The sequence below is a fragment of the Sceloporus occidentalis genome, unplaced genomic scaffold, assembly GCF_023333645.1.
Source record: "Sceloporus occidentalis isolate IW3139 unplaced genomic scaffold, rSceOcc1.0.p SCAF_1, whole genome shotgun sequence".
NCBI classification, from domain to species: domain Eukaryota; kingdom Metazoa; phylum Chordata; class Lepidosauria; order Squamata; family Phrynosomatidae; genus Sceloporus; species Sceloporus occidentalis.
This window is the reverse complement of record NW_028316981.1, coordinates 5,504,199-5,523,992: the sequence shown is the minus strand read 5'-3', so window position 1 is coordinate 5,523,992 and position 19,794 is coordinate 5,504,199. Positions and strand designations below refer to the sequence as shown.

General features: G+C 44.0%; 1 protein-coding gene across 1 annotated transcript; it reads left to right on the top strand.

Moving 5' to 3' along the window:
* Positions 1–14,550: 14,550 nt before the first annotated feature.
* LOC149320475 (uncharacterized) lies at positions 14,551–19,060 on the top strand. The gene is made up of 3 exons (XM_089501612.1): positions 14,551–14,717; positions 15,996–16,082; positions 16,792–19,060. The coding sequence occupies exon 3, from the start codon at positions 16,848–16,850 to the stop codon at positions 18,213–18,215; it is 1,368 nt and encodes a 455-aa protein (XP_089357738.1). The 5' UTR covers positions 14,551–14,717; positions 15,996–16,082; positions 16,792–16,847; the 3' UTR covers positions 18,216–19,060.
* Positions 19,061–19,794: the final 734 nt, after the last annotated feature.

Genomic DNA, 19,794 nt, shown 5'->3' with positions numbered 1-19,794 from the left:
CCGGAGGGTGGAAGCTCCACCCCCGGCATGCGGCCCCGCCCCCGGAGGGTGGAAGCTCCCCCCCCTTTCGGCCCCCCAGTTGTCTCAGGGACAGCAACCTGGCCCCTGGCTCAAAAAGGTTGCCTACCCCTGTATTAAAGTATTATAGAGAAGACCTGACCAAAGCAGAATAGAGTAGTACTGTTACTTCTCTTGCTCTGGACACTATACTCCCATTGATTCTGGCTGGAATGAAGTTGGCTTTTCTAGCTGCTTCATCACACAGTTGACTCATTCCTTGCATAAAGGAGAAGGGGGAAAGCTGGTTCTCTGTAGCCATTTTGGTTGGGTGAGTTCTTAAACTGTGAGAAGAAGGAAAGTCAGGGGCAGACATATATATGCTATTTGTATGTGAGAATGATATTAACTGAATTTCAAAATGCTTTGTGTATGGAAATGAAATAGCAAGTCCCCTTTTAACAATGGATGCTAGCATTTCCCTCCACACTTTAGGAGACCTTAAGTATCCCTATCTAGGATTCCCCTTCCTCTGAGTAGTGAAATTTAACTGATTTTTCAATGGCTGTTAGCTGCCTTGAATCCTGTGCTGGAAGAAAGGCTGGATATAAATTAAATAAATAAAATGTTAAAAACAAACAAAAAAAATTTAAACTAATGTAGTGCTAGGGGCTCTGTAAATGATTCCAAATTGACAGACCATACATTGCTAGGAAATTGCCACAGGCAGGATTCCAGCAGCACAATTAAAAAAAGAGGGGTCACTGTTTGGAACATGTCTTATTATCCAATGATTCCTCACTGAGTCCTAGATTCCTGGATAGCCTCTGAATAATTGGTGGTGCAAAGTTCCAGTCTGTAACATCTGGGGGAAGGTGAAATTGAATATGATGATGGGAAATACAACAGCAATCCTCATTTTTCTGGTGCAGCTTCAAACCTATCTTTTATACTTATCCTTAGCAGAAACCAAAACTACAGCATTTCATCTTAAGCCTATTACAAACTGCACCGTGGGGTGTGTGTGTGTGGGGGGGGGGGGGTTGTACTATTTAACTGCATATATGGACCTCAAGCATAAATACTGTGTTCTCTCAATGTATGAAAGAATCTGGAGTTTAATCCCTGAAGCCTAGGGTTGCCATATGTCCGGACCTCCAAACTGGGAAAAATATAGGACAATTTTTTCAAATGTAGGACACATTTTTGGTGTGTCCTACATTTGAATAGGAGCCTCGCTGAGGGGAGGCTTTCCCTCGCCGCCTGGGCCCCGGGCCTCGCCGTGATCGCGGCGGGGAGCAGAGCCCAAGCGGCGAGGGAAAGCCTCCCTCAGCTTGCCATATCCTGCCTGGGGGTGGGGGCAAACCGGGGTGGGACCATGCGGACCCGCCCCAAACCGGGAAAGTCCCGCCCCCAGGCGGGATATGGCAAGCCTACTGAAGCCAAAAATAAACTCGACTGCTATTCTTAATGTTCCCGCTTCTTCCCCTCAAGGCTAGATTTTCCAGCAAATGGAGGTGGAAACATCCTATATCGTGGATTGATTCCATCTCTTGCTCCAAATAGGCAGGAAAAACAGACTTGAAGGAGGCACCACCAAAGAGAGCAACTCAGTCCTTTTCCTGCCTTGGCTCCGAGTAGGCTGTGATTTTCCTTTTCTCCTCCTTCCTTTACCTTGTCTTCAAGACTTTAATTCTTCTTCTAATATTTATTCCATTCTTATATTTATGATCTGTTCTCTCCTGCTTTGGCAACTACCTACAAAAACAAATATGTTTTCTTTAGTCTTTGCTTCATCCTTTTGACTTTCTAACCTTTTCTGCTGAAGCAAAGCCAGGCATGGAGGGACAGTTCAGAAGCTGTGAGGCAACTAGGCCCAGCTCCAGCATTAAAAAAAGAAGACAGCCCAGCCATGTCTGGCTGAAAGGGCTGAAAGGCCAGAGAACCCAGGCGCGGCCAGAGAAGGGAGATCCCTCTGTCCTTGACCAGATGTGCTCCACTGCAAACCTCAAGCCCAAGAAGGGCTCTGGGCATTGAGATGGAGAACCTAAAAAGAATTGATGCGGTTGAGGAGAGAGACCCCCCCTGTCCTTGACCAAATGGCGCTATGCCACAGACACCAACCTCAGCTAAGGGTTTGGGCGGTGAGATGGACAACCTAACAGGACCTTGGCATGGCCGGAGAATGGACAACCATCTGTCCTTGGCCAGATTATGTTCCACTGCAGACATCAAACCTGGCAAGAGGCTTGGACAATGGGGGGGGGGGGGGGGGGGAGAGAGAGAGAGACAGAGAGAGACAGAGAGAGAGAGAGGAAGCATATTGGAGAGCTGAGTGGTGATCCGATTCCTAATCCTATATCTATGGATTAAGCTTTACTCCAGAGGTTTGTTTCTAGCTTGCATTGCCAGTTTTGAAGGAAACTTCAGTTACGTCAGAAGTGCAAGTGGAGAGTTTCCGGCCAAACCAACTGCTACCTCCTCCTCACCTTCCTCCATGATCCTCTCAGACTCAAGGGATCAGAGAGGGTTAGCAAAAGGATTTTCCAGATGCAAGGAGTCTTCCCCGTCCGCCCCATCATCCCCTAGTTTGGAGGTTTCAGTCACTCCCTGGGGGGAATGTGGCCAAGGAATTTATTTATTGTGTTTGCCTTTTTTAAAAGAGGAGGCAGAGCTGGAACTGAAGTCATGGCAGCCATTGTCATAGAATCATAGAGTTGGGAGAGACCACAAGGGCCATCCAGTCCAACCCCTGCCATGCAGTAACTCTCAATCAAAGCATCCCTGACAGACGGCCATCCAGCCTCTGTTTAAATACCCCCAAGGAAGGAGACACCAATATACTACGAGGGAGTGTTTTCCGGAAGTTCCTCCTAATGTTGAGGTAGAATCGTTTCCCGTAGCTTGCATCATTCTCTGCAGAAAAGGGAAGGCTGGTTCTCTGTGTCCACTTTGCTTGGGTAAGATTTTAAACTTTTAAAATGTGACTCATTTCTGTGGGTCACTGGGAGGAGGAGCTAGAAGCCTCATTCTATATAACTGATGGTAGAGGCGCGCGCCTAACGGTGCACAATTTTTTGTTATCACATTGATTTTTTTTATAGTCAAGGAGGGTTTGGAGTACAGAGGAGAAGTTGACTTGAGCACAGTGCTGGAGGACGTCTCTTTCAATTTTACACTTTTCTGTTCACTACTCCCTTAAGTGGCTTGTGGGGATTTGCTCAGAGGAAGTGTTGCCTCTGGTAGGAGCAAGTAGCCAGGAGCTCTGTACATAACTAGAGTCCCAGTTGATTGTTCATTGGGCCGGAAGAGGAAAGGCCCCCCTCCCTCCTTCTTCTGGCTTTGAGGGAGCGATAGGACAGGCCCAATGCCATCAGGCCAGCCTCGATTAAGAATAAGAGCCCTTCCTCCAGTCTATTTGCCTCAGAGGGAGAGAGGAATGCTGGACCTCATCCCCCCCACACCATTCCCTTCTCCTTTTCTGTTGTGTCTTTATAGATTGTAAGCCTGAGTGCAGGGAACCATCTATTATCGCCTCTGTTGTAAGCCACCTGGATTCCCTGTGATTGGGCAGCATATAAATAAACCCTATTATTATTACTATTATTATTATTATTATTATTATTATTATTATTATTATTTCATCCCATAATGGCTTCCAACATGCATTGACTGTCTCAGGTTTTATGCCATCTACAGCCTCTGTAATAAAAACAATAGCATCTGCAATTGTGAAGTTTTTCCATATATCCATGATGGTGCAAGGAAGATTAACATCAAGTGCCGCACAAATCCTCCCAAAGGTGAGACGGGTGTAAATTGTCTTAATGCATTGATGACACTTCGATCTAGTGGTTGCAGCAGTGATGTTGTGTTTGGAGGCAGGAACATCACTTCCACATGCTCATTGGCAAAGCAGAGCGATTGGGGATATCCAGGAGCACTGTCGAGTATGAGGAGGACCTTGAATGGGATCTCCTTCTGTTGTAGATACTTCTTTACTTCAGGGATAAAGCACTGGTGGAACCATTCCAAGCACAAGATTGCAGTCACCCAAGCCTTCTTGTTGTGCTGCCACAATACAGGCAGGCAATTTTTGTTTTTGTTCTTCAGGGCCCAGGGATTCTTTGCTCTGTAGACAAGGCCTGGCTTGATCATGTGCCCTGCTGCATTGCCACACAGCACCAGGGCCTTAAATCCCAGAGCCTGCTTAGCACTCTTCTGGATGTAGGTACGACTGGGCATCTTCTTCCAGAACAAGCCTGTTTCATCACAATTAAAGACTTGCTCTGGAAGATAACCTTTCTCATCTATAACTTGCTGGAACTCTTCTGGGAATGCTGATGCTGCCTCTGTATTGGCTGATGCAGATTCTCCTCTGATCTTTACGTTCTTGAGGCTGTAGCGCTTTATAAAACTAACCAGCCATCCCTTACTAGCTTTAAACTTTTTCCTCTCACTTGCCTCAACCCTTTCAGAGTAGTGTTTATGGAGGCTAAGTGCCTTTTCACCTAAAACTTGGCCATCAACAGGGATATGCTTCTGGGACATGTCCTCTAGCCACACACTTAAAGCTTTCTCGGTTCAAGAAAGCAGTTCTCCAGAGCCACGTATATTAGACATCTTTTAAGGTTTAAATGCTTTATGTGCTGTGCATTAGCCTGGAGGCCCTGAAGGAAGGCTGGGACATCATATATAGATACCGAAAATAAACAAGGATTTCTAACCAGGCCTTGGAAAGAATCTCACCTGAACCCTGGAAATGCTGCCTCCAGCCAGTTAGCAATGCTGAGCTAGAAGGACCAACGTCTGACTCAGTGTAAGGCAAGCTGTGCTCGTCTCTGGTTTGTGTCCTGTCTATTTAGATAGTAAGCCTGAGGGCAGGGAACCGCCCATTATCCCCTTTGTTGTAAGCCGTCCAGATTCCCAGTGATTGGGTGACATATAAATAAGTCCTATTATTATTATTATTATTATTATTATTATTATTATTATTATTATTGAGGCCGCTAAGAGGGTTTGGAACAAAGGCCAGGCCCACAGGGGTTCTTTACATAGGTGTTTAACAGGAGAATCCCACAGTCTTGTTCAGTGCCTCCTTAAAACTTCTCAGTATGGACACTGAGGGACCCCTGCAGTCACCTGCAACACTTGTGGGATGTTTGTCTTCTTACCTAGAGATATGGGGAACTTCACCTGTATTAAGTGCAAGTTGGTAGCCCTCTTAGAAGAGAAACGCAGCAGCTGGAGGCTCAGGTAGCTACACTTCAGCATCATAGGGAGCAAGAGGTTTTCCTGACCAGATTGGTCCTGGACAGGAAACACATAGAGAAAGTTGCTGGGGAGGAGGAGGAGGACACTTCACATACAACAAAAGTAGATAGTTAGAGGAATGTCACACACAGAAATAGGGAAACTAGGGAAAGTTCTGTGCGCCTGCAGCTACAGAACCGTTTTGACTCAGAAAGGAGAGATTTAGTAATGATGGGTGACTTCAACTATCCTGATATTTGCTGGAAGTCAAACTCAGCCAAATCCTCAAGGTCTAGCAAATTCCTCACTTGCCTGGAAGACAATTTCATGGTCCAAAAGGTGGAAGAGGCAACAAGGGGGTCAGCTATTTTAGATCTGATTCTAACCAACAAGGATGACTTGTTTAATGGGGTGCAAGTGGTGGGATCATTAGGTGGAAGTGATCATGTTCTCTTGGAGTTTGTTATACAGTGGAAAAGAGAAGCCAGAGAAATACTGGGGGTACTGGGGGTAATCCCATGGTCAGGTATACTAAAAAAATGGGAGTTTCTCAAACGAGATACTGAAAGCACGATTTCAAACAGTTCTAGTGAGGAAGAAAAATGGGTGTTGTTTCAAGAAACCAGGATGGATGACTAAGGAACATTCAACTGAACATGTTTAAGAAATGGAAAAATGGGAAAATCACCAAAGAGGAATTCAAACAAATAGTGAGCAAATAGGGATAAAGTCAGAAAAGCTAAAGCGCGGAATGAACTCAGGCTTGCTAGAGAGGTTAAGAACAACAAAAAGGGATTTTTGCGGTATGTCTATAGGTTAAGTAAAGAGATAGTACAGGAATTCCTTGTTAATCTAAATGAATATAACCTTCCAGGACCTGATGAACTACATCCAAGGGTATTAAAAGAGCTGGCAAATGTAATATCGAAGCCATTGGCAATAATCCTTGAGAACTCCTGGAGAACAGTAGACGTTACAGCAGACTGGAGGAGCACAAGCGTTTCCCCCCATCTTTAAAAAGGGGGAAAAGAAGATCCCAACAATTATAATCCAGTTATTCTGACATATATACCAGGAAAGATTCTAGAGCCGATTGTTAAACAGAGAGTCTGTGGACATCTAGAAGGCAATTCCATAATCACAAAAAGTCAACATGGGTTTCAGAGGAACAAGTCAGGCCAGACTAATCTTATCTCTTTTTTGATAAAATTATCAGCTTGATAGATGAAATATATCTTGATTTCAGTAAGGCCTTTGACAAGGTTCCCCATGACATTCTTGCAAACAAACTGGTGAAATGTGGGCTAGACAAGGTAACTGTTGCATGGATTTGTAATTGGTTGGCTGGTCGAATGCTAAGGGTGCTCAACAATGGCTCATTTTCATCCTGGAGAGAAGTGACCAGTGGGGTCCCACAGGGCTCTGTCCGGGGCCCAGTGCTATTCAATATCATTATCAATGACTTGGAGGACAGAACTGGGGGCATATTTATCAAATTTGAAGATGACAACAAATTAAGAGGAGTAGCTAATACTTCAGAGGACAGCATCACAATTCAAAATGACCTTAATATATTAGAAAGCTGGGCCAAAACTAACATAATGAATTTCAACATGGAGAAATGTAAGGTACTGCACTTATGGCAGAAAAATGAAATGCACAGATATAGGATGGGGGACACCTGGCTGAACAAGACTACATGTGAAAAGGATGTAGGAGTCCAAGTAGGCCACAAACTAAGCACGAGTCAATAATGCGATGCAGCAGCTAACAAGGCCAATGTGATTTTAGGCTGCATAAATAGAGGTATAGTGTCTAGATCAAGGGAAATAATAGTCCTGCTCTATTCTGTTCTGGTCAGGCCCCACCTGGAATATTGTGTCCAGTTCTGGGCACTACAATTCAAAAAGGACATTGAGAAATTAGAGCGTGACCAATGGAGGGTGGTTAAAATGGTGAAGGCTCTGGAAACCATGCCCCATGAGGAAAGACTCAGGGAGCTGGGGATGTTTAGTCTGGAGCAAAGAAGGTTAAGAGGTGATATGATAGCCCTTTTTAAATATATGACGGGATGTCATATTGAGGAGGGAGCAAGCTTGTTTTCTGATGCTCCAGAGACTAGGACCCAGAGCAATGGATGCAAGCTGCAGGAAAAGAGATTCCACCTCAACATTAGGAGGAATTCCTGACCGAAAGGGCTGTTCAACAGTGGAACAAACTCCCTCGGGAGTGTAGTGGAGTCTCCTTCCCTGAAGAACTTTAAACAGAGGCTTGATGGCCATCTGTCGGGGATGCTTTCATTGAGATTCTCTGCATAGCAGAAGGGGATTGGACTGGATGGCTCTTGAGATCTCTTCCAACTCTATGATTCAAGGTGAAGAAAAGACTGAGCCAATGCATTTGGATCTGAACACAATCTAGGAAGGCAAACAGATGAATAGATGGCTCTTGACTTAATCACTGGGCCATTAGGTGTGAGGCTGAAAACAAACAACCTGTATTGTTCTGGTTTTGGAGGAGATGGTTTTTCTTGTCTATCAACTCCCAGACTTCCTGTGGGGAATTTCCAGTCTTATCTCTAGGGCTTTGCAAGCAGCCTACAAATCATCTCTGCTTTGGAGAAATGGTGGTGCCCCTAGTAGCTTGGGGTCAAAGTGAATGCCACACGCACTCCAAAATTTAATATAAATCGATATGCTCTAAAACTACTACTAATAAGGAATCTCTAGGTCCTCCAGCACAACTTTGCATTCAACGTCCAACAAACACTGACGATAGAACTGTGCTGGAGGAGCAACAAATGCCTAGCGGAGTGTTCTCTCTAGGTCTTTCAGTGCAACTTTTAGTTCAAGTTGACCATAGAATTGTACTGGAGGACCTAGATATTCCTAAGAGATGGAAGAGAGACAGGAATACATAGAATCCTAGAGTTGGAAGAGACCTCCTCCAAGGCCCATCCAGTCCATCCCTCTTCTGCCTTGTAGGAAGACACCCTCAGCAGGAGAGAAGGAGCTGGGAGGGCACCCTCCAGTGGCAGTGTGTTTTGTGGGGTGGAGGGAGAGGAGGGAGGTAGGAGGAGCCCTAGTCCTGGTGTCCTACACTCCTCCCCCCAAAGGGATCCCTCTTGTCCCCCAGCATCCCAGAGCCTGAGCCAGCCTCCAAAGCCTCCTCTGCCTCCTGCTTTCTCTTCCTCCTCCTCCATCTGCAGGGGCTCCTTCCCCCCAAATCTGGGCAACACTTTTCTAGGAGTTCTTCCCCCACACCCTAAAAGAACTATCCTTGGTAAGTGATTAATAATAATAATAATAATAATAATATAATTCACTGTAGAATAGGAAGGGATTTGTATATTGCGGGGCTTTTTTTTCCTTTGACAGGCAAACTTTGTGCTGAAATCCTGCTTGCACTTTATTTGGAGGAAGAGCCCTTTTGGCACTAGCTGAAAAAAAGTTGGCAGCAGGAACTTTCCTATCGACTAAAGTCTGTGTCCTCAGAGGCATTTGGAGATCTCTGAATTCTAATTCTATGACTGCCAGTCCCTGTAAAATAAGGAGGGAGCCTCTTGTTGCTTTGCTCTTCTCCATTTCCCTCCATATTTTGAAAGCCAACCATATTAGGCTGAAATCCTGTGTGCATTTTCCTGGGAGCAAGTTGCCATAAAACAGGGAGGAATTTGGGCTTTCTAGAAAAGGAAAAGAAAACCTGCTGCTACCACTTTGTTCTTCTCCATTTCCCCTCATCATCTGAAGAGTCCTATCCCCATTTTCTTGGAACTCAGTCCCATGCAATCTCCTTAGTCATGACCATCTCAAATGCCACTGTTTCACTCTGTCCCCCCTCCAGAGAAGCCTTCTACCTAAACCTAAATATTTTTTTCATATTTTTATTGATTTCTATATTTTCCATATTTACAAATTGTGTAGTACATATTCATCATCAATATGCTGTAATATTTATACATCATTCGAAAAACATTTCATGTTTCCAAATATCCACATATGTACATTTTCTTGAGTATTGTTCTGTTATAATATTATGCTATACATTGCCCTTTCTTGTTTATCTTTAATAAATGAACGTAAAATTAATTTTAACTTAAGGAATTAATTTAGAAATTCTTCTTTTATGTCTCATATTTTCATCCAGTATCTTTTAACTGGGTCCCATTCTATTTCTCTTTTTGTTTTCGATTCACTGTTAATTACTGCTGTCAATATGGCCATATCTTTAAATTCTATAACTTTCTGTAACCCTTCTTCTACTTTGGGTATGTTATCCAGCTTCCAATTTTTTGCAAGCAATATTGTAGCAGTTGTGGCTATATAAAGTATAATTCTCCCATACCTTTTTTCTAATGTTTCTCCCATAAAGGATGTCATGTTTAACAAATACAGCTCTGGGATTAAAGGGTATTTTATCTCCAATATTTCTTGTATTTTATTATGTCTATTATGCCAGAATTTCCTGACTCTTTGACAAGACCACCATATGTGGTAATATGAACCTTTCTCTTTGTGGCACTTCCAACATCTATTATCTTTTAAATTGTACTGTTTTGTGATTTTTAATGGTGTATAATACTATCTATTTGCTGTCAAACCTAAATATAAGTAAAGGCTTTAAATTCTTTTAAACACTCCTCACCAGTTTGGATGGCCTTGCTTTATCTTCTCAAGTGGTTTCATACACCTTTAGCCTATTTAATTTTCTCTTTTACACTGTTTTATATTGTTTAAATGCGTTAACTGATTTTATAGTACACAACTCTCATATCCTGTGATTTGGGTGCAGTATAAATCTTGTAATGAATGAACACATATTTCCTAAGTCATCATCCTACCCTCAGGTTGCAATGCTTTATGTCCACATTATTGGACATAACCCCCAGAGAACGATATCAGTCTTTCAGTTGTCACAGGGCTGCTCTGGAGTTTCAGTGGCAGAAACACAACTCTACAGCTGCCCTCTAAAAAAGAAAAAGGAAGGAGCCTGAATGCCAAATGTGTGGAAATTGCACCAGTTTACCCATAATCCCCCAAGGATGAACAAAGTCACCACTTCTTAACATCACCCAGCTTCCTATTCTCCTTTTACTTTTATCCATGTGGGGATGCAGAAATAATCTTATTTAGTTTTCCTTTTTCTCCTGTCTTCTTTGCACAGGTGGCACGATGGCTGCCAGATTGGGATCTTCTCTTCTTCAGAATGAAAGGGAAAGATCTGCCCTGGAGGGCCCAGTTGCCTATAGTTTGGGCACTACAAGATCTCTAGAGAACCGGGTAGGAAATCTGCTATGAAATTATATGTCCAACAGAAACCGTTTGAGGTCCAGAAAAGGCAAAGCAAATAGAAACCTGAACCATACTTATGGCTGTCTTGGATGAAGCCAAGTATCTAGACCCATTTCAAACTGGCTTCAGGGCGGGATACAGAGTTGAGACTGACATGGTTGCCTTGGTTGATGATCTCCGTCTGGGCATGGACAGAGGAAGTGTGACCCTTCTCATGCTTTTGGACATCTCAGCGGCGTTCGATACCATTGACCACAGTATCCTTCTGGAACGCCAGCAGGGACGTAGCTAAGGGGGGGGTTTCAGGGGTCCGGACCACCCCTTAAGCAGGAGAGAAAAGGGTGCTTATTGGAGCGTGCGCACCCAACCCAATCAAACTCCAGGGAGAGCCCCACTTGCTCTCCTCTTGGCTTCATGAGGAGCAGAAGTGGCGCCCTGGCCCCTGGCATTTGTTTGGGGCTGTGCGCAGGCACGCTCCAGCAAGCACCTTTCCTCTCCTCCCGGCCAGTGCCGCCCCTAAACTTTTTGCGGGGCCTGAGGGGGAGGAGCCAAAAAGCCCTGGAGGAGAGGGAGGGAGGGACAGGAGGCTGCATCAGGCTGCATCCACACTCAAGAAATAACCAGGTTTGGCAGTGATTTAACTCTTTTGTGGCTCTTGGCTATGGAATTCTGGGAGTTAGAGTATGCTCTGGGGTCCAGATATTGACGCTTGGCTCCATTCTGGCTCATGGCTATGGAATTCTGGGAGTATATTCTGTGGTCCAGATATTGAGGCTTGGCTCTATTCTGGCTTATTGCTATGGAATTCTGGGAGTTGCAGTATGTTCTGGGGTCCAGATATCAAGGCTTGGCTCCTTTCTGGCTCATGGCTTTGGAATTCTGGGAGTTAGCATATGTTCTGGGGACCAGATATCGAGGCTTGGCTCCTTTCTGACTCATTGCTATGGAATTCTGGGAATTAGAGTATGTTCTGGGGTCCAGATATTGACGCTTGGCTCTTTTCTGGTTCATGGCTATAGGACACATCCTACATTTCAGACTTCTGCCTAGAAGGAATTTCAAAAGTCCTCATTTTTTGTAAGATGAGCAGATGTCCTCCTTTTATATGACGTGTCCTATGTTTCAACCTTCTGGTCTGGATGAATGTAAAAATGTCTTCCATTTTTGGTAGGATAACACACGTCCTCCTTTATCCAGGATATGGCACACATTTCAGCCCAGGAGCAATGTCAAAACATCCTCCATTTTATCAGGGTGACCAGACATCATCCTTTATCCAGGACACGTCCTACATTTCTGCCCAGGAGGAATTTCAAAACATTCTGCTTTGCCAGCCTTTCCTTGAGGCTGAGAGTGTGTGACTTCCTAGCCTAGTGGGTCTTCTTGGTTTGTTCAGAGAGTGTGCCTTTGCCAGCCTTTCCTTGAGGCTGAGAGTGTGTGACTTCCTTGCCTAGTGGGTCTTCTTGGTTTGTTCAGAGAGTTTGCCTTTGCCAGCCTTTCCTTGAGGCTGAGAGTGTGTGACTTCCTTGCCTAGTGGGTCTTCTTGGTTTGTTCAGAGAGTGTGCCTTTGCCAGCCTTTCCTTGAGGCTGAGAGTGTGTGACTTCCTTGCCTAGTGGGTTTTCTTGCTTTGTTCAGAGAGTTTGCCTTTGGTGACTTGGGTGTGTGCGAGTGTGTGCCTTCAAGAGGTTTTCTTGGGAGGTTTGTTCAGAGAGGGTTTGACTTTGCCATCCTCTGAGGCTGAGAGAATGTGACTTGCCCAATGGTTTTCAGGGATTTGCCTTCACCTTCACTTAAGGCTGAGAGAGTGTGACAAGCGCTGTGATGTCCCTTGTGCGCCGCACCATTTGGACATGATCCATACATAAGCCACATCATCGACACGTACCCCATGTAAGATATTTAGCCTTCTCTGATGGAGAGAATCAGATTTTCATTGAATCTTGGTCTCCAGAGTCATTGAATCGTAGAGTTGGAAGAGACTGCAAGGGCCACCCAGTCCAACCCCTTTATTCTGCCATGCAGGAACTCTCAATCAAAACATCCCCATTGACAGATGGCCATCCAGCTTCTGCTTAAAGACCTCCAAAGAAGGAGACTCTGCTGCACTCCGAGGAAGGAGTGTGTTCCACTGTTGAACAGCCCTTACTCTCAGGAAGTTCCTCCTAGTCTAACACACAAAGCTATATCCCAACCTCCTATCCAGGAAGAATGTCAAAATGTTCTCCATTTTGAGCATGACTGAGAAACATGAATTTATATTGTTTTTTATTAATGTTTTTGGCTTTTAGTTGGGTGTGTTTTCCATTTTTGAACACCCTACAATTTGTCCTACATTTTGTCGTGCATCATGTCCTACATTTTTCCTACATTTTGTGTCTTGAGGGGGTCTTAGCATCTCAAAATGGTGGCACTTAGTCTGGACCCCCCCCCCTTCCCAAAATCCTGGCTACGTCCCTGACGCCAGAGGGAGTTCGACATCAGGGGCACTGCACTTCAGTAGCTCAATTCCTATCTCTCGGGCAGATTCCAGATGGTGATGCTGGGAGACAGCTGCTTTCGTAAAAGAGAGCTGATAATCCACTTGGAGACCACTTTAACTGCTCTGGTTTATATAAAGAAATGAACAACAACAGCAAAAATAAAGTTGAGAACAACAAACTATCATCCCCAGAATTGTAGTTCCTGGGAACTGTGGCTTCTTGTAGCCCCAGAGCTCCCTTTGACAGAGAAGGCTGACAGAGAATGTCTCTCTAAACTACAGTTCCCAGAATTCCCGAGCATTGAGCCAGGGCAGTTAAAGGGGTCTACAAAAAAGGGTTGATTTCTGCAGTGTGTGTCCTGGGGACCTGCTCCATTTGGGACTCCCTAGTCCTGGAGGGAAGGCTGGGAAAGGAGGACCCACCTGTCCTGCCAGCAGCCCCAACTGCCTGCCCTTCTCGGCTGGGCTCTCAAGGCTCCCTTGGATGCATGGAGGGAGGCACATGTCCTTTTGCCTGGGCTCCTCTCCACCCCAGCGCCCCCGGCCTTCCAGGGCCAAAAGCAGGAGGAGGCGGCTCCTCTTTCTTCTTGTTGTTTTTGGGTACCACCAGGTCCTTTCCCTCCCAGCCTCTCTCCTTTTCCTCCCACGACTCTGGCTCTTAGGGGAAGGGAGTGGGGCTTCTGGGACTTCTCCCTCTGCCTTTCTCTGATGGGACAGCGCAGCCCAGCAAACCCAGGGCAGCAGAAGGAGCACTTTTGGCATCCTGGGGTTGGAGCTACTTGGGCACATGCTCCAGCCAAGTGCCCTGCTGCTGCTGCTGCCCTGGGTTTGCTGGGCTGCGCTGCCCAGGGAAAGGCAGAGAGCGCTTGGCTGCTGGAGCGTGTGCGCACACAGCTCTAGCCCCAGGGTGCCAAACTCGCTCCTCCTGCTGCTCGGCTGGGGCTAGAGCTGCACAAGCGTGCGCGCATGCTCCACCCAAGCACCCTCTGCTTTCCCCGGGCAGCACAGCCCAGCAAACCCAGGGCAGCAGGAGAAGAGTGTTTGGTGCCCTGGGCCCAGTTGGAGTTGTGTGTGCGTGCCCTGATCTTCCTGTGTCCCAGGCAACCACCTAGGTCACCTATATGGAAGAACCGGCCCTGAAGACGGATCTCTTCCGGCAGGCCTAGCCACCTGATCTTTTATAGTGGCTCTTATGGAATTTTTTACACCTGATTCAACAGTACAGAAACAGATGATGATTTGGCTTCGTTGATGATTGTATTGCATCTTGGCATGTTTTAATTGATTATTTTATGTAGTATGAGTTGTGTAATTGTATAGTTTGATTTTATCGGTTGTAATCCTGCATCGATCCGCAGGGAGAGGCGGGAAATATAAATAAATGTTGTTGTTATACATGCTCCACATATATGGATTTAAGCTATGCAATACCAAGGTAAGATCTCAGCCAATTTTTCAAATTATACTTCCTCCTCTCAAGGCTTTTGGGCAGTGGGGTGAGTAGAGTGAATGTTTCTGCCTAGAGGGGATCATATTAAGAAGAAAGTGCTGTTGTTTTCTCTTTTTCAGCCTCTGATCTCCTTCGAGGAGGTGGCTGTGTATTTCACCAAGAGGGAGTGGGACCTCCTGGATCCAGGCCAGAGGGCTCTCTACAAGGATGTCGTGCTAGAAGTTTATGGGCATGTGGCCTCTTTGAGTAAGGACACCTTTTTCCTTAAGGGATTAATCTTTATGAAACGAATCCTGTTTGAGGCATTTTCCACTGTATAGTCTAGTTGTCAATGAGGACACATCCAGGCCTTTCATATCTTTTGTTGCAATTAATAAAAGACAAACAAGCCGCTAAGACTCCAGAGGGGATGATATTAAATTTATTGTATCATGAACACCAGCTAAGCATTGGAGAGGAGTTTGGCAAACACAGGTGTCTCAGGCCATTAAATATTCTACATCTGTATCATCATCGAATCATGCAGCTGGAAGAGATCAATCCAACCCCCTGCCGTGCAGGAATACACAATCAAAGCACCCCTGGCAGATGGCCCTCCAGCTTCTGTTAAATCAAAATACAATGAAGGAGACTCCACCACTCTCCAAAGGAGAGTGTTTCACTACTGAACACCACTTACTGTCAGGATGGTTCTTCCTATTGTTTAGGAAGTAAAGTCAGAAAAGCTAGTGTTTAAGGATAATGTCAGAAAGGCTAAAGTGCAGAATGAACTCAGGCTTGCTAGAGAAGTTAAGAACAATAGAAAGGGCTTTTGGGGGTACCTTCCAGCTTTTGAACAGTTAAATTGTCCACCAGGCAAGTGAAGAATTTGCTAGACCTTAAACCTTTGGCTCAGTTTGACTTCCAGCAAATACTAGCATAGTTATAGTCACCCACCACTACTACGGGCCAAAACAGACTGCAGAAATAATCCAGTTTGACACTACATGGCAGGGGTTGGACTGGATGCCTTTGTGGTCTCTTCTAACTTTATATTCTATGATTCACTTTAACTGGGAATTTTGGGAACTATAGTTCATTATGGTACCAGAGCTGTCTGACAGAGAACACTCAGTGTCTCATAAAACTACAGTGCCCACAATTCCCTAGCAGCTGTTTCAGATGACTGCAGCAGCTCCCTCACTGTCCATATTCAGTAGTCTTATGTAGGCACTGAAACACAACTCTGGGATTTCCCCTCAAAATCCCCTGCTAAAACCCACACAAAACATCTCTGTTTTCTAAACCTGTTTGCCAAGCTCCAGGGACTGAGGCTGTAGCTGAATAGTGAACTGCTGTCTGCTCAGGAGATGTAACAGTGTACACATTTGCACTCTTTTGTTATTTGTTGTTTGTTTGTTTGTTTTGCTGTGGTGGGAGAAATCAGAGTGAATAGGCAATAACTGTGAGTGTGAAGGAACACATACAGAGTGCCAAAGTACTTTTCCAGAGTACTAACTATCACCTCTCTGTTTTATTTGAAAGAATATCCCAAGCCAGATCTTGTCTCCTGTCTGGAAGAAGGCAAAGACCCCTTTGACCAGGGCTCTGTGGAAGGGGAGACACCTGCAGGTACTTGCCGAGATGTGTACTGAAAGTATTTCTTGTCTGGGGATTAATGGGTTTGAGTGATTGATGAAGTTTTCAGCTTGTTGTTAATTTTATTGAGATCAGTCCAATCCATAACTGAATTGTGAATGATCCTGGAAGACTGCCAGTAACTGGTGGCTTCTGGCCCAAGACAAATGCATGAATGTGAACATTGTTGACTCATACTCTTTCCATGTGCTGTACATGTTTGTTTTGTCCTCAGTATGGTTTCTGAAGTGTGTATTATGGTGTAATTCATGATTGTAGATTTGCGCGCAGATTCCAGAAGAAGAGGGCAGAGTCTCTAATCTTGGTCTTGGTTCACCTTCCCTTTTGTGTCTAGCCAGAGACCTTTGATTAGCAACAGATAGAAAGAATTTGCATAGGAAATTAGTTATCCCATATTAGCAAATTTTCTCTTCTTACTCTCGCTTTGCTACACCGCTGAATTTTGTTTGGTTCCCATCAGCTTACAGAAATGGGAAGTACTGTTCTGTCACAAGAGAAAGAGCAGTGCCTACTGGAGCTAAGGGGGAAATTGACCAGAATGAAATTGATGCTTTTGGCTAAGGTAGATTTTAGCAAGGAATGAGGAGATTTTAGGATAAAGAAAGTAATTGAGATTGATTCTTGACTGTATCCATGGTTTCTGTGCTTTACTCATAATGGGAAATTCTTTTTCCTTAAACAGATAATGGAAAAGAGAATAAGAATTATGAGGAACCAAATGTGGCGTCATGGAAAATTATGGAGTTTTTCATGGAAAAAGAGGAGTTTGGAAGTCAGAAGGGACTGTGGGAGAAAAGGAAAAATCAGATGAAAAATGGGAAGAAAAAGTCCTTTGACTCTCAAGGAGCTGATCAGGGGTTTTCTTGTGGTGACAGTTTACATTCACACCAAAGATCCCACACAGAAGAGAAATCATATAAACGCATGGAATGTGGGGAAAGCTTTAGTAACAGTAGAAATCTACATTCACATTGGACAATTCAAACAGGGGAGAAACCGTATAAATGTATGGAATGTGGAAAGACTTTCAGTTGGAATACAAAATTACATCTTCATCATAGAACGCATACAGGGGAAAAACCCTATAAATGCATGGAATGTGGAAAGAGTTTTTCTCGTGGTGACAGTTTACATTCACACCAAAGATCTCACACAGGAGAGAAACCATATAAATGCATGGAATGTGGAAGAAGCTTTAGTAGCAGTAGAAATCTACATGCACATCAGAGAATTCACACAGGGGAGAAACCATATAAATGTATAGAATGTGGAAAGATCTTCTCTCATAATCGTACTCTACGTTCACATCAAATGACACATACTGGGGAGAAACCATATAAATGTATGGAATGTGGAAAGAGCTTCAGTCGGAATGGAACACTACATAAACATCAAAGAATCCACACAGGGGAGAAACCTTATAAATGCATGGAATGTGGAAAAAGCTTCTCTCGTAGTGACAGTTTATATTCACATCAAATAACTCACAGGGGGGAGAAAGCATATAAATGCATGGAATGTGGAAAGAGCTTCTCTCACAGTTCAGGTCTACGCTCACATCAAAGAAGTCACACAGGAGAGAGACCATATAAATGCATGGAATGTGGAAAGAGCTTCTCTCAGAGTACAAATCTACACTCACATCAAAGAACCCACACAGGGGAGAAACCGTATAAATGCACGGAATGTGGAACAAGCTTCTCTCGTAGTGACTGTTTATATTCACATCAAAGAACCCACACAGGTCAGAAACCGTATAAATGCATAGAATGTGGAAAGAGCTTCTCTCAGAGTACAAGTCTAAGCACACATCAAAGAATCCACACAGGGGAGAAGCCATATAAATGCATGGAATGTGGAAAGAGCTTCTCTCAGAGTACAAATCTACACTCACATCAAAGAACCCACACAGGTCAGAAACCGTATAAATGCATGGAATGTGGAAAGAGCTTCTCTGAGAGTACAAATCTATGTTCACATCAAAGAACCCACACAGGGGAAAACTCATATAAATGCATGGAATGTGGAAAGAGCTTCAGTCAGCGTAGGAGTCTATGTTCACATCAAATAACCCACACGGATGAGAAACCATATACATGCATATAATGTGTAAAGATCTTCAGTTAGAGTACAAAATTATTTTCACATTAAAAAAATCACATAGGAGAAACCAGCTAAACTGTAAGAGAGGTGTCCAGTGACTCCATGGACTATGTTAGACTGGATCACCTTGAGCTTGTAAATCCAATGAAGTGGACAAGCTTCTTGGAAATATAAGGAGGACAACCTGCCCACTTGATCCTTGTCCATCTTAGTTGACTACTCAGGGAAGTTATGAAGAGGGCAGTTGCATTCCAACTCCAGACTTTCTTGGATGAAGCCAATTATCTGTAATGTGTCATGGATAAGGAAGTGGATAACAAATATGGACTACCTCTTTGATACATAGAATCATAGAATCATAGAGTTTGAAGAGACTGCAAGGGCCATCCAGTCCAACCCCCTGCCATGCAGGAAATCCAAATCAAAGCATCCCCGACAGATGGCCATCCAACCTCTGCTTAAAGACCTCCAAGGAAGGAGACTCCACTACACTCCGAGGGAATATGTTCCACTGTCGGACAGCCCTTACTGTCAGGAAGTTCCTCCTAATGTTGAGGTGGAATCTCTTCCTGGAGCTTGCATCCATTGCTCCGGGTTCTAGTCTCTGGAGCAGCAGAAAACAAGCTTGCTCCCTCCTCAGTATGACATCCCTTCAAATATTTATGATAACAGCAGCAAGACTATTATATGTCCAGACATTGAAATAGACTGAAGCACAGACCGTGGAAGAATCCATAAACCAAGGTTGCAGAATTCGCAGCAGTTGTTAAACTGATGGAGACTTTAAAAGACAAACCCACTGAAGATTTTTTGAACACTGGAAACACTTTATGGATTTCTTGAGCAACAAGAGAATTAACTAATTTGCAGGTGTGATTATTAGTAACTTTAGCAAGTTGATTTAATGAGATCTGTAATGTCAGAAAAATATAATTTTCACAAATAGTTTTTCTTTTATGTTCCTATTACTATTTAATAGAGGCAGAGTTTTAATAGAGGCAGAGTAGTGGAGTCTCCTTCCTTGGAGGTCTTGAAGCAGAGGTTAGATGGCCATTATGGGTTATGGGTTGTCACTTTGTACTGGTTTTGATGGTGTTTTTGTAAACCGCTGTGATCTGCAAGGAATAGCAGTCTAGAAATAAAATTTCATTCATTCATCTGTCGGGGATGCTTTGATTTGGATTTCCTGCATGGCAGGGGGTTGGACTGGATGGCCCTTGCAGTCTCTTCCAACTCTATGATTCTATGAGTTCTTTTGTGATTTAAATAGTTTAGGTTAAATTGTAATTAATTAGACTGTGTTTATGGCATTAGTTCTGAGTAATTTAATTTTAGTTTTATATAGGCATTATGTATGTATAAGTTGATTTTCTTTTTTCTTCCTAGATTTCTTTCCTTTTTGTTTTGACTATAACTGGGTGTGGTGAACTTCCTTTATATGCTTTAAAATCTAATAAATATGTTTTTCCCCAAAAGAAAGAGCATCTACCTCCACATTTTAAAAACCCCAACAGAGGACAAAACTTTACTGAACATTTCTGCAACATTCCTCTGCTCAATCAGAGCGGAAGCTTGATTTTGT